This window comes from Ciconia boyciana, chromosome 2 (assembly GCF_034638445.1).
Source record: "Ciconia boyciana chromosome 2, ASM3463844v1, whole genome shotgun sequence".
Classification (NCBI taxonomy): Eukaryota; Metazoa; Chordata; class Aves; order Ciconiiformes; family Ciconiidae; genus Ciconia; species Ciconia boyciana.
The window spans coordinates 93,628,265-93,646,593 of NC_132935.1; the positions used below are offsets into that span (position 1 = coordinate 93,628,265).

Here is an 18,329-nt window from a genome sequence, read left to right on the forward strand (position 1 = left end):
ATGATACAATCAGGACATATAAAGTGGGAGGAAAAATAACATATTTTCTGTGCTTGAGATGTCATCAGTGATTCCAAGTGAAACATGAAGTACTGAACTGCAACCTCGGCAGATAAAGAGCTTGGTTTCCCAAGTACTTTACTAGAGGCAAAACAGAAAATACATATTAGTGTGATATAAAATATATATGTTTTTGTTTATTCTACAAGGTTTTTTGATGGAATTCTGCTTCACTAAATGAGGAAGGGAGAATGCAAAGCTTGTGTTTGCATTGGGTATAAGTGTATCTTAACTATTCTTGAATTTTCAAAATTATGTTAAAAAAAAGGAAGTATTTCTTAGTACATCTTTGGTCTATTTTAATGAGGCCTTCAGTGTGTCAAGTCAGAGCTGTGATCTTTGGACTGGGTTTTACAGATATCTTTCTGATCTTCATGCGCCTGGGGACCCTGCTTGGCAGTGCATTGGTGCTCAACATCAGTGGATTCTGCAGCTCATGCACAACTGTAAGGAGAGCTATGTTAAAGAACAAAAAGGCAAGGATATATTTTTGTTTTATATATATATTTGACACTTAGGAATTTGGCATTGCCTTTTATTTGACAAGTTTTAGTGTACAAATTATATTTGGGGGTTTTTTTCCCCATCAATTTTGATAGCTTTTTACAAAGTTGAATACTGACTTGTATTTTTTTCTTTATTCTATTATAAAAACAAAACAGCAGTTGGAGTTTTCTTTTTGTTTAACTTATAACTTTTAAGCTCTTTACATGGGAAAAGCATTAAGTTTCAACCATTATCTGAAGTTTACTGTCCTCTCAAAATACTTCTTTGAGGTCACATGAAGTTTGGATTGTTGTCTGAATCTGCCAGTTAGATTTTTTTTTTTTTTTTTTTTTTTTTTTGGGTCACAGTATATGCCATTAGTATGTGGATATGCAGGGCATTGGGGCATAGTGGAATAATGAGTAATTTCTTGATATGCAGTCAATGATAATATAGTGTTCTCTTGTTCTTTGTTCATGTGCAGTTTCAAAATTCAGATTACACTGTTCAGGCACAGACTTGTGAGTTGGACAAATAAGATATTTAGCCAATGTTATATTAAGACCAATATGAATAATTAGTTGTATTCTGTCTTTGTCTTTGCCAGTGTTGCTCCTCAAAGAAATGCTCATAGGTATTGCTTTCAGGCGTGGCAGCAACTTAGCTACCAGTTAACATGATCTATCACATTAGTGTATTTTCAAAAGAGAATAGGTGGGAGGCTATTGGTCTGGCATTGCTAGTAGTAAAATCTGAAAACTGGATTTTTTAATTAGAAAATAAGTAGTACCTTGTTTCTCAAGAAGTCTTACCGAGTTTGCTGCTATTTCTGAAATGAGTAGGCATATTGGAATCTGGCCTCTCTTGGCTTATAGGTAACTCCCATGTTTAGTGTTAGCGCGTGTATATCCCAAACCAAATAACGTGTTCTCTTCTGAGAAACCACAAAAATTTTACTGAGTTGGAACTGCTGCAGAAATGTGCTGTAAAATTGCTGCAGGAGGCTTAAACTCTCTTTAGCAGAGGTTACGACATCAGGTATAGAGTTCACAGGGTGCATTGCATATGACAGTGATATCGGTAAGTTTTTAGCTTAAAGCATGCACAGACCATCTTTGTTCCACAACATGGTGTGGAGTGCTGTGGGGTCAGCTGGAACACCAGGTTGGTTTCTTGGCCTTTTGGTCAAAATTTGGAACACTTCCAAAACCTCCCCATCTTTCCTCCTCGTCAAAATCCTGAGAAGCCCCCCCCCCCCCGCTATCAGGAGCAAAAATCACTTGTAAGAACGGCCATGGTTAACAATTCTAAACTTTCTTTTTCTATGCTCACTTGCAAAATGTTATATAGCCATATCTCATCTTCTTAGCAAGACAAATAGGGGCATGAAGATACTAAGTGTTCGAGACTTTTTTGTTGTAGTAGTCTATATAATTTTGATACGCATGCTCCAGTAAATGAATGGAAAATGTGGCTAAATTCTTAGGTTTGTCTCAAATCTCAACCTGTTTGGTGGTTTTCTTTCAACGAATCTCCTTACCTCAGCCTTAATATTAGAGGGGCTATTATGTTAGCAGCTTTGTTTGGCTTACAGAAGAGGGAATTTAAATAACTTGAATGCCCAGTAAATGCATGTATGAATAGTTAATACGTAGTGCATATATGAAACAAATGCTAATATATTATCACTTTTATTAAAGAGCTCATCAAATTTCAGTAGTTTTTCTTCCAGTCTTTTATGTGATCCTTACTAATGTAGTTTTTGTACAGATTGTAAAATACTCAAGAATTGATGGAATTGCTTCTTGGTGGAAGTTCATGGAATTTCTCACTTAGTATCTAGTAGGACAAAGGAAGGTTGCTAGATGTGTTTTTTTCCTTTCTGTAGATCTTTAATTTTGGCATACACTAGACAGGAGAAGGAAAAAAGAAAACTTGGAAGAATTGGTATTAACTGCCAAGTAGAACAATGCTGATTGTGATCAGAGACATAGAATGTATTTTAGTCTACTTTAATAGATGAATGCTTTTCACACAGGAAAAGTGTGGACTTTTACTCATAGATATCAAATTGGTTATGCAAGACTTTGAGGAATCTAAACAACTTAAATCAGAAATGTGGTTTATATGTTCATAAATTCACAGGGTATTTTTAGGAGAAAATATTAATAAATTTTCAAACATTAAAGTCCTCCACTTAAAACACGCTTCCAAAAAAGATTATTTTGTCTGTCAAGCATTTGGAGGAAGAGGTGGGTCATAAGGTTGATAGTCTAATGAAAAGTGCATTAAATCTTTTTCTAGGTTTCCCTTTTCAACAGGGATAATAAACGTCATTTCTAGCAGATGGTAGTCTTCATATTGCGGATGCTGGAATAAGCAGACAGCAATTACAGTTCCACCTTGAACATACCAACAATTTCTGGCTATTCTTAGCTTAGTTCTTCTGCTGACTGTGAATCTGTGCATTCAAACTGACTGAGTCAAAACTTTTCAGCATAGTGAAATTAAACCTCAGTAGCAGACTGTATCTATTTTTGCATGTGTGCACAATTTTTCAAGTTTCAACTGAGTTTGTGCCAAAGCATTTTGCTGCTATTTTATTAGTTTTCAATGCAGAGCTGTGCCCTGAGTTGTTACACATGAATTTTACTATCCAAAATGGATTTGGAATTAGATGAAAGGCTTTGCTTTTCTTACCTGGAAAAGTCTTTGTTGAAAATTCTATTAGACATTCTGGACAGGGTTTTTGTAGCTGATTGTCAAGCAGTAAATATTATCAAAGAATTTGTTTGCTGGACATGATGTATTCAGGAAGGGAAGTTTAACATTGCAATTATTTGCTAAACAAGCTAAAACCCGAACCTAAGTGAATTCTAAGGAGAACCTACTCTAAATTCAGTCACTGATATGACAAGCCAACAGTGTACTCTCAGTGGGACAAAATTGTTCTAGTTGTCTCCGTACTACTAGGAGGTTGACCCTTTAGTCATTACAACTGAAATAATTTCATTTTCTTACATAGAAATAGCATCTTCTCCTATCTTCAACAGACTTAGTCACTTATCTCATCCAGGCCACTAGTAATGGCAGTCAGGACAAATCCCCAATATTGATAAGAAGTAAATCCACTTTTCTACGTCCTCTGTAGGTTCCTTATCTTTGTCTGATGATTGCTCTCTTGTTAATAACTGTACTTTCAAGGCTATCCTAAGCATAGTTGAAGAGTGAAGTGAGCTAATATACATGCTGAGGTGGTTGAAGATGCTATCAGAAAATTGTGTATTACAGATGTATTTAAATACATGTTTATTTCAGGTTTACATCTAAGTATATATTTTTTTATCTAAATGTGAATCCTTCACTCTGTCGTGCAATCACATGAAAAGTTTTTTTTTTAAAAAAAAGCCACTATGCTTGGATATTACTAGGGATTAACTCCATTTTGTAGAAATACTCTGCAGTTGTAAGCATGTCCTAGAACTGTAAAGTATCATAGCGTAGCACAGTCTCTGATGCAGTCTGAAAGAAGAAACTGTGGCAAGTTTACAGGGCTGTAATGGTCTTTGAGTCCTCTCCTGGAATTTGTTTCAGGGGGTTAGCCGAAGTCCTATGTGTTTCAAATACTGTCTGGTTTCAGTTAATCCAACTTGTATTAATATTATTTCCAAAAACTGAAAGGTATATCAAGCTATGCAAAGCTTTGTCAGATAATTTGGCAGTGTGGCTTAAAGTCTGACAACTACCAACAGCAAATTATTCAATTGGATGTTTCCTTTGATTTTAATAGACAATTACTAATCATAAAAGATGCAGTAATCTGATCATTAGCTAATTGGTTGCATTTATTTCAACAGGTACAAGTAGGATGGGGAATTTTCTCAAGTCTTGTGTATAAAGTACTTTATAGCAGCATTTTGGAGTGTATTTCCCTTGAGGAATATCTCTGTGTATTAACGTACTGTTTCCCCTCAGTCTTAAACAACCCTGTTGGTTTGCTGATTAGTCTTGAATTATGTGGACTGACGTTTCATTACATGCTCAGATATGGCTGTTGTTACTCACCCATTGTTGCCCTTAGCTTATCTGTCTCTTGCTCTGTATAGCCATAGCAGACCTTCCTCATTTGTGAGGTAAAAAAAATGCAGGCAGATGATGTTTATATTCTGAGAAACTGTTGGAATCTAAGCCCACATGTTTGAAGGAGTGAGTGAATATGCATATATGACCCATCAAAATTTCTCCTGCTCTGAAGTACTGTGAAGTATGGGCAGCCAGGACAAAGGGACCAAACAGCATAGCCAAAGTCATAGTGAAAGCATGAGGCAGTACAGGGGATGCACAAATCAGAAAGCTCCCGTGCGCATGTCCTTACATTGAGCCATTCTCCTGCTTGTCTGATGATCAGATTCTTCCATTAAAGGTGCAGTGGTAGATACGGGACCCACATGCAACCGGCTGGAGCTCTAGCTCTGCTGACGTGGTAATGCTTGTAAATATATGGATTTATTAACTTTTTATGTTTCTATGTAATGTGATCTGCCTTACTAATGGAATAGGCAGTTGTGCCCTTTTATTGGTTTTTGAAACCTTTTTTTTTTTTTATGGCTATTAAGTTATTTCCTGAAGCATTGATGGATTCCTTTTATAAATCTGATCACATCCCACTGTTGCTGCCCACTGAAAGGACCTGAAGTAGGTAAAGCCAGTTTGCTGCTGTTACTTAGTATGTAGATATGTTAGAAAGAGGGAGATGCATGAGACTGAATAGACAGGAAACAGCATTTTTGAAGGCTATGAATATAAAGCTTAACATGGAAGAGCACTATGCTTACTCAGAACAGTATTTCTTAAATCTCTAGCAAGAGATAGTGGAATGATAAACTGAATTGTGCTGGTATTTTATGCCTTGTATTGACTAAAGTCTGAATTGCTGCTTCTGGACTTATGATTTGTAGGAGTCTGGGAACTTTCAAACCTGGTACCTGGATAGTAAACGGTGTCCTTCAATTAAGATTCTACATATTTGTAATTTTTAACTTTACTTGGCAATTCCCCTATTATTAGGGCATAATTGTAGTTTTTCACTAGAGTTTGTGCTTCCCAGACTTGTTGGAGTACAGGAAACATGGGGGATATAATGATGTAAAATGACATGAAAATAAACGTAAATAAATGAGGTTTAGTTTAAAATTTGCCTGGGGCACTGGGCAGATAGCCAAAATGAGTTAAGCAATGGGATTCTTAACATGAGTATCAGGGAGAGAAGCTATGGAGGTTAAGAGTGTTTTCTGTGTGGCCAGTGGTTATTTGCTTAGACTTTAATAGTGGCTTAGTAGGTTTCATGATCCTTTGAGCTAAAATGGATACGGATTCTAATCCAGTTATTGTCAAACTGATGGAAAAAGTCTTCATTTCTTAACAGGTCTTTCTGAGATATTATGTAACATTACTGCAAATAAGCTGTCTGTTAATACCTTTTAGAAACTAAAACTGTAAATGGAAGCACTAACACAGTTGTAGTGTGATCTTTCTGCAGCCCTTTGGGTTGCAAAATATATAATATACAATCTATTATAACTTCCCAACATGGAGACAATTCTCAAAATCAGAGTATACTAGTTCGGTCATTTTGATTTTTCTTTATATAATTTTTGCAGCATTCAGAGTATGATGCACAGCTCTCCAGATATTGTAAAAAAACTATGCAGTTTTTTTCTGTGCCAGAGTAACAGCAGCTGTACATAGTGTGAAGGAGAGAAATGGATGCTTAGACCACGTTGCTCTTTCTTCTGTGCCACACTGAGATTCTATTCACCTTGCAATGAATGATCCATCTTTGTTAGATCAGACAGGCCGGCAAGGCTTGTGTCAAAAGGGCCTTTTCAATTTGTTATCCTAGCAGCTGGTTCTCTTCCATTGCCTTTGCTTACTGTACATCTGGAAGAAGACTTCTTGCAGCTGGGAGCCATTTCATGTCTAAACCACATCCCCTGTCCATAGCAGAAATACCCTTTTGACAGCAGATGTCAGGCAAACCCTTAATGGGTTATTAATTAAAAAAAAAAAAAAAGAAATTAATCAGTACAAAATCTGACACTGGATTTGTTTTCCTCTTTTACCACCTGTATCTGTAACTTTGCTGTTATTTAGAATTTTTAGCAGAATCTGACATGTTCAGAAGTGCAGGGGGCATTCTTATTTTATATAATACTTTAAATAATATTTAAAGTATTATAAAGACAGCAAATACTGTGATTAAAAAGCAGCACAGGTAGTTTAAAATCAAAATTGAAAAGATTAGCACTAGTGAAGATAAAGTGAAACTCTTCTGTGGCCAGAATTTTACCTTGGCGTCTGCTCTAATGTTTTAAGTCCTTATTCGGGCAGTTAAGTAAAAGCAGGTTGTTTTCAAAGTTGCTGATGATCTTAGTGTCCACTGGAGCTAGTGCTAGTAAAGTGACGTCATTTTTATTTATGTGCTGAACTTGAAGTGTTTGGCTCTTTCTTCAGTATTTTTTGGCCTGCAGGACTTACAATAAGGCTTACCCTTAGGCTGTGAAATACTTAGAACACCACTAGAAATAACAGGCCCAATTACCCTTTTTGTGGTAAACTGACAAATAGTTTCATTATAAATATATTTAGTATAATGAAGACTAGCCTTAAGATTTTAAAAAGCATTCATTTTTAAATGCATTCCAAAAATATTTTTCCATAAAGTGCAGCAATTTTAATCTTCTGCACTCATCTCTTTGCTAGAAATACAATCCATTTTCTTCTTGATAATTTAAAAATGTCAGATTCCTAACAAATGTAACGTTAGAAAGAAAAAAGTACTCAAGAAAAAGAATGAAATGCAGTCAACTGCATCTGTTGAGCAGGCTAATTTTTTGGTAATTTCTCCTGCTTGCCTAATTTTTTGCCTAGACAAATTGAAATTCTCAATGCGGTGTCCTTGAAAGGAATCTTATCCTGGTTGTGTCAGTGCGGGCTCCAGGCACTGTGTTTGGTCAACAAGCAACAGTGGGTGGTCAGGCTGTAGCACAGGACAAGGGCCCGCTGTGCGCAGGAAAAAATGTTCAAAGGTGTTTAAGGGTGGTAAGGAAGTCTGCCGCCCTTCAGAGAGTCCGGAGGCTATAGATCAGCCTTCCCTCGCTATTGTAGCCTGTGAGAAAATTCACTGTAAGATACATAATGGATGAAAGAATACAGTAACTGTATTCACCTGGTTGCACATCTGTAGGGTCTTTTTTTTTTAATTTAATCTTGCTCATATACATGCTGTATATATACACACGTAGTCTGTGTAATGACTGGTGTTTGGCTTACTGTGGAAAATCATACTGAAAAAATGTTGAGCCTGAGGTTGGTCACTTGTTAACAATTTTATTTGTCACTGCAAAAAGTACTGGCACTATATTATGCCCTGATCAACCAGTAGCTTTTGTAAAAAGCTTTAGCTGAATGTCACCTAAGTGATGTACTGGGCTGCAGAATTGCAGAGTGGCTGAGGCTGGGTTACACAAGGGAGGTGAGAGATGTGTGACTCCTGCGAGAAACCTCTGCCTGTCAGACTGCAAGGGGAAAAAAAATAAGCAGAGTTGTGGAGCGATGGATATTGCAGAACAATTTTTACATTCAGTTTGGTAATAGTTTTGAAATAAGAAAGTAAAGCTGCTTTTAAAGATTTAAATCATTGAGTGGTTTGCAGATCATGGAAAAAACCTATTTTAGGCAAACTTCATGTTAGTCGTCTCTTTCACTGAGGCTGCAACATGCTGTGTGCAGGTAACATCTCAAGAAATGGGGTCAAAGTATGTACATGAGCCATAGGTACTGTAAGCATGTAACTCCAGTACTGATAAACTTAGAGAAAACTTGCAGTTAGGGGTCAGCACAGGTGACTTTTGTTTTACAGAAAGTGAAAGCACGAATTAAATAAATGACCTCAAAAAGCATTGCGGTTTTTTTTCTTTTTAGATCCTTATTTTGGTGAGATCTTACTGCACTAGAACAGAAGAGGTCTGAACAAAACCATTGAACTATTTATATTTCACACAGTATCTGAATGTTTTTATTTCATTCTACTTACCTTTAAAATATCTGTGCACACAAAGTTGAAACCCAGTAAAATCCTTTTAAAAAAAAAAATTTAAAGCAATGCTAAGATCCTTAAAACTTCTTATTTGATCTTCTCATGATTTTACAGTTGTAAATGTAATAAGGCTTTAATTATACTTCTGGTTTGTCATGACTGGTAGAAGAAAAGAATGTAGTACATTTATTTTTCCTGTGTTTCCTTGGTTAAATATACACTTGGCACTGGAGTCACTGACAGATATGCTTCATGTAGATGCTGTATTTTTGGAAAAAAAAGTACTTCTGTAAGTTCAAAGATGCAGTCTACTTTTTAAAAAAAAAAAAAAAAAAATCTGCCAGGAATGTATTGTTCATGCTGTTTATACAACATCTTAAAACCTGTTAGCACAGTACACAGTTAATTTCTTGAAACTTTACCTTGTTGCTGTCCTATATTCGGGATCTAGGAATGTAAAAATAGTACACAAATTGAAAAATGAATAGGCAGTAAATTATTATTTGGGTAGTTTATTTAGGTTTATAAATATTATTGTCTACAGTCCATCCTAATATTAATTCATTGTATTACATTATGCTGCTAAATTTAAGCTGCTGGCTCCAGAGAAGGAACAAGTTGGGATGGGAGAAAAATTGTTTCTAAGTTAACTCTCACTTTTTTACAATATTTATGCATTAGTGTGCAGTCTTCAAGCGCTATCTTCTGGTAGGGTGAAAGCAAAATCTGCTTTGCTAATGTAGTCCAGATGTTTATTAGTCCTGAGGGTATATGTGCTGTTGTAGTTCCCTGCTGCTGCGTTATACTTGCTTGTAATGCTAGACAACCAATTAAGAAATTAGTTCATGTTAAACTTTCTTTTCCTGGTACGGCTGCAAACTGATGATGTGGTTTTTCTGGTGGAACAAGAGGGTATTCTTTACATGTTTTCTGTTACTGGTGAATATATAAACCACTTCAGCAGCGTGGGGTTAGTGTATGAGCAGCAATATAGAATTTTCAGGTTTTCAGCTACCTCAGGCAAATGGTTTTAATTGAACTAATTCATATTAAGATGTTTTGGTAAGTGTGTCTGTTTTTCTTAATTCTGAGGTTTAATTGGCACTGTCATTTTTAGAAACCATCTGTTTACAAGAAATTCCTCATATTAACAAGGTGTTTGAAGGGTGAGAGCCTAAATTCTATGTGAAAACATCAAAGAGGGAAGTTTTGGTGTATCGTGGCTTTTTCTAATTGTAGTTTTTGTGAAGGTAGCATTGCTGCACTTTTGGTTTTCCGTTTTGGGTTGGGTTTTTTTTTTAGTATATGTTTTAACTAGCAATGCCTCTGACAATTCTGATTTGTCCTTGGTGTATATATTTTTCTTTTTTCCCCACCCAAGTAAAGTGCAGAAATAGAATCTCAGAGTCAGATTCTTATGGAAGCCCAAGAACTATGTGAGACACTTAAAACTTCTCAGGGTCAATTTTCCTTTTTTTTTTTTTTTTTTTTTTTTCCCCTGGGTAGAATCCCTGTAAGATATCAAATGCGTGCTTTTTTTTAATCTGGAGAGAAAGAATTTTTTTGTTTTGTTTTTACTTCATTCTGCAGGCTTGCTGGAATGTTTTCTCAGAAGTTAATGTTGTAAATTTGTAATAATTAAGATATGTTTTAGAAGTCATAGGTGTTTAAATCATGGATGCAGAAGTTGTGTGACCTTACACAGATCTCTGTTACGTGAGCAGTTGCATAGTATGTGTCCATAATTAACTATTTGCACTTGCAGCATACATACCTACTTTAAAAGCTTCTGATAGCTTTAGGTTTTTTCCTTGCTGTTCTGTATTTTTAGTTAATTCAGAAGGAAAAGTCTTTCCCTAAATTCTTGTTCAGACTCGTCGTAGAACTTCTCCATGGTGACGGTGGATAAGTATACTTAAAACACTGTAGCAGAGTCCATACTGCTGAAAACTCATCAATTTTAAAGGTGTCATAAAGATTAGTTGGTTTTAATAAGTGGTGTAGGATTTAAATAGTCAACAGAATCATAGTACAGGCTAAAGATAGCACAGATGGGTTCACCAAGTCATTTAATGCAGTGTGTCTGTCACAATTGTGAACTACATAGCAAATGGGATCTATTTACTTAGGTGTTTTACAATGTGAACAGTTACAAGATGAATGGAGGAACCGACAGTTAGCTCAATGACAGTGCCTCGGTGAGGCCACAGTGAAAGGCCACAGAAAATCTCTTTAAAAGCCCTTAAAGAATTATGGGAGGAAGAACTTCTTTCAAAAGGAACTAAAACCCAATACTGTCACCTATTGGAAGTTTGCGATAAGTTTCACAATACTTAATATTACTCTTTAAGCCCCAGCTGTTGAAGTAAAGTGACTAGGTATATCTTTACTGCCATACTGGTCTGACAGCAACATAAATTCAGATTTGAAGAATATTTATTCTTCAAATATTGAATTTTTGAAAAAATAAATAAAATTTTTATTTAAGAAAATAAAAATTTGAAGAATATTTATTCTTCAAATCCTTTTTACTTTGTGTTACTCTTGAATCTGAGTATTGCAGTGTTGCAGATGGTGCTTTTATTGTGTGGCCGTCCTGTTATTTTAACTGAATGTAGGTATTGATGGGAAAGATCAAGCGATATAAACTCAAACACTGAGATTCTCACTACAGAATTCAGCATGAATTACTAGGAGAGGTTTCACCTCGATACAGAAAGAAATTTGTTTGTTTTTTTTTTTTACTGTGAGAACAATCAATCAGTGGAGCAACCTCTCCAGGGATGTGGTAGAGTCCCCATCGCTGGAGGTTTTCAAGACTCAACTGGATAGAGTGCTAGATAATCTCACCTAGGCTCCCTTTCCTACGAAAGGTTGGACCAGGTGATCTTTTGAGGTCCCTTCCAACCTGGGCTGTTTTATAATTTTATGAAATATGATTAATTAAAGTTTAGCTGTTACAGCTCAGTTGGCCAATGCTGAAATCATTTTTGATGGTTACTTTCAGAAATGTATCTGTATAGTGAAATGCATAAAGCAGCAATTTAGACTTTAAGAGAAATATTGGCAGTGTTACAGTACATTAAAAAATCTTCATGGTCTGCTCATTATGATATGGTTGTTTTCCAAAATGTACATTAGACTCCAAGTATCCACCTCTATCGGATTAGGTCGTTGCATAGGACTTGCTAATAGTGACCTACATATGGACAGGTACCCAAAGAAAAAAACAGTTATTTGATAACAGTAACTGGTTCACTGGGAAATATTTTGTGTGTTTGTGGATAGGTATAAGTGTGGGGTGTTTTACAGACATGCACAAGTGTACAGTGCCATTAGTTCATATGCTTCATGATGGATGGATTCTTTCTACCTGAACTCTGCACAGGTCAAACAGCTAAGTAGTAGTCAAACACTCTGCCCTTGACTGCTTCAGCTGGAGGCACAAGAAACTGTTGCTGTTGAAAGGTGTATTTAGACATACACCAGAAAAAAGGTGTGTGCCATGCCACTAATGCCATAAATACATATTTATCCATGGCTTTCAAGCAACTAATTGAAAGCCATTAATGTAGGGCATTAATTAAAGGAAAAACAGAGAAACATACAGACTAAAGAATGGTATTTCCCATGTGGTACTTGTGGTTTTGCCTTTGCTACAGGAGTCAATAGTGGTGTTATTGAATAGTGTTGATGTAGATGAACAGACAGTCTAAATAAGCACGATTAAGAATGTCTTTGCTAGATAACTTTTGTCTTGTATCACTTCAGAATTAAATTAGAATTCCACCTGCAGCATGCAGTTTCATGTCAATTGATGTGCAAAATCATTATAACTTTTTTCCCCTCTCCCTAGGCACCACATTGCTCCACAGCACCATGTTAGACCTGGACAGTGATGTGCGTCCATCACCAATTGGCCATCTCAGTCAAACTGCTTCATTGAAAAGGGGCAGCAGCTTTCAGTCAGGCCGTGATGATGGTAAGCATAACTTTTATTTGGAAAAACAAAGCTGCAGTTCCCTAGGTCCGGTGTGTGGTGTAGTCAAAAAACTCAGAGAAACCCACATTCTGTGTGTTTGTTTTGGTTCGTTACCAAATAAAATTCTTTCTTTTCGTGTGTCACCATTGCTTGCTAATGGGGTCCTCTGTGGTTTTTGCAAGCAAAGAGCAGTTCATAACTGAAATCTGCTTCTTGAAATGTAGTCAAGGTAATAAGAGTCTCTTTTCTACAACACCAGAGTATTTTTTTTTTTTTGGCATACATAACCACCTACTGCCTACCACCTTTTGCTGCCATTACACCTTTTGCACGTGTTTGCTAAGATGGCTCTCCTTGCATTTGCTCCTTCTGTGACTTCACATATCTGGTCCTTGTTTTCTAATTCTGTAAACGCAGAAGGGGAAACAAAAGTGTGTGACTAAGCTCGAGCAGTGTGTCCACAACCAGCTGAGCCCTTCTGTGTCACAAGTATCTTCAACACGCTTGTCCAAACAACTTCATCTCAGGAGTCTTTCAATGGTGACATCACAGGAGACAGAAAACATGATTTTCACAGGATAGGTCATTTCTTACCAAAGTATTTTTTTGCAGAGAGCAGGTTTTTATTAAGAACTTTCTGGCTTTGGTCTGCTTTGATGTTGCTCTTCTCCCAGTTCTGTGGACTTCCTTGAAAAACCGTCTATAAATATCTGATTTTTTTGAGCAAGAAGAGGAATGAAGGGAATCTTTCCAGAATATAGAATGAAGAATAATGATAATTGTACATTCTTGTGCTGTCACAGTGTATCTTCACATGCAAGACAATTAAATTACATCACAGTTTGAGGTTGAATGTTTGTATTTCAAAATGTGAATTACACAGACTCTTCAAAATATACATGTATACCAAGTAATTACATTACTGTATTACTGTTACCCTTGTCCTTTCTCAGTCCAAAGCCTTGCATGAACTTGATTAACAAGTGTTACAGACCAAAACAGTAAATTGCTGGTTGTTGTTAGATACCACCCACTAATACACATGCCACACTTAATGTAGCAGGCAACATCCAAAATTCAGTTTATTTTTTCCTTGTCTGAATTGTTTTGCATGTGTCTCTGCTAAAATAGTTGCATCTACAAAAGGCAATTTCAATTCAATTGGTTATCTTTGCTTTTAGAGCCTTAGTTATGGATCCACAACCTTTTACAAACTGGAAAAGATAAGTCTTCAGCAAGCTTTGCAGATTCTGTAGCCAGCAGTTTAAACCAAGATTCAAAGGAAAACGTGGAGGATTGGAGCATCATAATACCTTAGGAGTCCAATCCACCACAAAGACCCTAGAGTTAGAATGAGTTGCCTCTGAGTTGAGTTCATTGGTACGTAGGTGCACATGTGCACTGCATGCTTAGGAACAGTTGAAAGCTCTACCATCCTTGCTGTTCTCTGAGTGGAGATCCAAAGCAAACCAACCACTTGGATACCTGTGCAGGAGCTGCCATTCCAAATATGCCATGATGTGCTCTCTTTTCACGTTGCTTGTGCATCCTTTTGTTTTTTAGCAAATTTAAGGAATGGCATCTCTGGGTTTTTTTCTTGGTGTTTTGGTGTGGGTTTTTTCCACAAGGTGATTGACAATGATTGTCCATGAGATTGAACAAATTACATTGAATTCGAAACTGCAGCATGCAAATAACATCCAGCTCTTGCTTGAGCGTATGTTCATGAGGATATGTAACCAATAGCTCTAGTTTCATCTTTAGGATGTTATAGCACAGATTATAACAGAATAAATAGAATAAAAGAAAAATTCTGCTTTAATATAGATTGGAGCTTTCTCTAGCAAAAAAGTCAAAATATCCTGAGTTTATGGCCAGAATGTCCTTTTGACATAACGTGCAGTAGCTGCTTCTAATAAACATCTACTGTCTGCAGACCCTGGGCTAAGGCAATCCCTGTAATAGGCCTGAAGTATGCTTCCTGGAGGGGAAAAGAATTTCATACGTGAAGTAAATCTTGGCAGTGTGTTTACACTTAGGAACAGACATCCCTGGTTATAACCTTGGGTTGGTGCTGGAGGTTTTGGCAAAGGTGAGATGGTTTCTCAAAGGAGATGAAATCTTTTAGTTAGAACTTGGGGTTTGTTAGTGTTTACAGAGCCTCTGTTGCTATAGCAGTATTGGCACAGCTTCCTGGCATAGTCACAGCCTATGTTAGTAAGAGGAGTTTTTCTGCTACTAGGTCTAGACCAGTTCTCTAACAGTCATAAACCAAGCTGGCAAATGTAGTGCTCTGACATCCTATCTGCGTCCACACTATGAGCTTTGCTGGTTGAACTTTCATGAAGTTTTCATGCCTCCTAAAGAGATGCATCACTATCAGCAGAGTTACACTTCAATTATGTCAGAGTCTCTCTCTCCAAATTTTGGGCTTCCATTGTAATTTTTTGGATTTTCAAATACTAATCCAGAGTCCCTAAATTTTTTGGCCATGAGGAAAAAGAACATTTTGTGTAGTGCAGATCTTTATTCGTCCGCTAAAGAAATGGACCAATAATTGGCCTGCACGTCAACAAATGGACGCTGCTGAAAGTATGCTGTGATTCAAGACTGGTTACCAACACAATAAAATAGTGAGGCTCTGGTGAAGCGTACTAGTTACCTAATGTGCTATTAGGCAGCTATTTTTGCCTAACTGGTGAATTCCTGTTCTGTGTAGGCAATATTCCCGAACAGATTAAAGACAAAAAGTGTAATTTCATTCAACATTTTTCTGCATTTCCACAGACTTATGTAGGATGATATCATGTTTTTAATTTTATCATTTATAAAAGACCAGAGTTTATACCAAAAAAATCCAACAAACATGGACCTCTTTAAATGTTGTTGTTTGTTTTGTTTTCTTTTGGTAGTTTCTTCTCAAAAATCTGTGACTTTTTTTTCCCAACATTCTAAAGTGGACTCTAATTCTTGAGTTGAAATATAAGTATTTTATCACTGTTATATTATCTGTATACCCTGTTTTGTTAAAACATCATAACCAAGAAAGTTTCAATGGAGAAGTCAGATGGTTATAGAAAAGTATTTCACAGTTTCCTTTATTTTCTGTATTAATTGGCACCTTTCTTCTGCCCCTTTTCAGCTTTCTCTTTACCTCCCCCCTCCCCAGCCTCTTTTGCCCCATTTGATAAGAAACAGAGAAAAAATATCTGCTGCCAAAATGTAAGCTATTTTCCTGATGTGTTTTAATAGCCAGTGTATCAGGAGTGTAAGTAGGTTCATGAAGTGAGAGATGCTGCAGTGTTATACGTCATGATTGTGTTCTTCATCCAAGGATCTCAATATATACGTAGTGATACGTTTATTGAGTTTTAACAAAAATGTTGGAGTCTTCCCTGTTTTACAGATAAAAGATTTTAGCAAACAAATGACAATGAGAGGCTGACAACTTGCCCCAGGCCACAATGGAAATTTTTTTGAGCTTTAAATAAAGCAGATCTTCTAGTTCCCATTGCTTGCCTTAATCACTAGCATATCCTAGCAGCCATGTTTCTTCAGCATCATCACCACCTCATCACTTGAAATCTCTAATGTCTTTATTGCTTTCATGCTACCTTACATTTTAGAGTGGTTTGAAGACAGAAGATTGGCTAGATGGATTGTTATGTGAATTGCATTAGATAACCCTACAAAGGGGCCTATTCTTTATATACTGTCATAGTGCTGGCACCTTGTAAGCATATGAGAAAAGAAGAAAGAGCTTGCATGTGTACCGATTGTGTACACATATATGGACTGAGCTTTAAATTTTTCCACTCCTACCTAGAAGGTTTTATATATACATTATATAGTCACTTGTGTAATACAGAGCAGTAGCAACTTGGTAGTACATTTTTTTAATTATTAATTCAAAGTTTAATTTTGCTTTTTCTGTCCCATCTCCCCCTTTTAGCTTGGCGATACAAAGCTCCTCAGCAAGTTGTATTTGTTGAAAAGTTGACAAAACTTGTTGTAAGTCAGCTGCCCAACTTCTGGAAGCTCTGGATTTCTTATGTGAATGGAAGTTTATTCAGTGAGGTATGGATTCTTCTATATAAATTACTTTGAAGTAACAAAGGTCTGTAATAATTATGTTTGAAATACTATATTTCACTGGAAGAAGTGACTGGGCTTTTTTTAATCAGAGAGGTTTGTAAAACAATATGTAGACTCTTACACATTTGAGAGATGCTACCCTCACTAGTAACCTGTCTTGCAATATTAACCCAAAGAAGTGACACTCTTCATTTTATTTTTAAAAGAATAAAAACATACAATGGAATTACTTAGAATCCTGCCAGTGGTGTGTCTGTATGTGTTCCAGATGCTGGAGTCAATATTTGTGTGGTTTCACCTCTTACTCATAGCTGGCCAGCTGCCCTTCATCGGTGATCTGAAGAAACAGCAAATTGGATGAAAGATAGAGATATGTAAAAGACAAAGTCATACAGAAAAAAAATTATTTCCTTTCCTTGGAACAAGAGTACTCATTTCTTGAGCTTTAAGTATTTGGAAGTGAGGATAGGTTCAAGACTAGAGTTGCAAAATGACCGAGGCCCAGAGTGGTGTACACAGCCATACTATAGGGAGTCTAGTCTGGAATGCAGTCAGCTGCAGTCACCTGTGTTTCCAGTCCTTCTTGCTCGGATGATCTGTTTTTTACAAATTATGTAAATAAAATATAATGTTGATAATCCAAGAAGCAGGAAAAAAAAAGGAATGATTCATGGCGTGCTGGTTGTATGTGCGCATTATTAACAGATTTCAAAAGGATACATTTCAGAATTCATTTGATATGGGTCATATACAGCTTACCATCATAATTGTTACCAGATAAATACAGTAGCTTTGGGGTTTGTGTTACTGCTAAAATTTGGTCACAGAATTACATTATGTTTTACAGAGAATTCACTTCTGGTCCTCAAGCCATGTTGTTTCTTCTCCAGAGGGAGAACTGTAGTGATGGCTGTTGTGGTTTAGCCCCAGTCGGCAACCAAGCCCCACACAGCCGTTCGCTCACCCTCCCCACGGTGGGATGGGGAAAGAATCGGAAGAGCAAAAGTAAGAAAACTCGTGGGTTGAGATAAGAACAGTTTTAATAATCGGAACACACGCAAAAAAAAAAAAAATTGTAACGGGAAGGAAAACAACAAGAGAGTGAGAGAAGAACAAAACCCAGGGAAAAAACAAGTGATGCAGCCGCTCACCACCCACTGACTGATGCCCAGCCAGTCCCCGAGCAGCGATCGCTGCCCCCCAGCCAACTCCTCCAGTTTATATACTGAGCATGGCGTCCTATGGTATGGAATAGCCCTTTGGCCAGTTGGATCAACTATCCTGGCTGTGCCCCCTCCCAGCTTCTTGTGCACCTGGCAGAGCATGGGAAGCTGAAAAGTCCTTGACCAGTGTAAGCATCACTTAGCAACAACCAAAACATCAGTGTGTTATCAACATTATTCTCATACTAAAATCCAAAACACAGCACTATAGCAGCTACTAGGAAGAAAATTAACTCTATCCCAGCTGAAACCAGGACAGGCATATTCCCGAGCAGCAAGTCAGACAAAGACAAACACGTGATTGAAGTGTAGTGAAGGCAGCTCTCTGTTCCATCAACAGCTGATAAGGCAGTAGTTCACACCTCATCTGCATAGCTATCACTGG

The 18,329-nt window shown here is 36.9% G+C and overlaps 1 protein-coding gene across 2 annotated transcripts in view; it reads left to right on the forward strand.

Annotated features, from left to right (window-relative positions):
- Window positions 1-18,329, forward strand: part of EXOC2 (exocyst complex component 2) — a 134,793-nt gene that overhangs the window by 56,426 nt on the left and 60,038 nt on the right. For both annotated transcript variants that reach the window (XM_072853194.1, XM_072853193.1), the window contains exons 11-13: window positions 418-536; window positions 12,501-12,626; window positions 16,579-16,703. In XM_072853194.1, coding sequence (XP_072709295.1) covers window positions 418-536; window positions 12,501-12,626; window positions 16,579-16,703 — 370 coding nt within the window. The remainder of the gene's footprint in view (window positions 1-417; window positions 537-12,500; window positions 12,627-16,578; window positions 16,704-18,329) is intronic.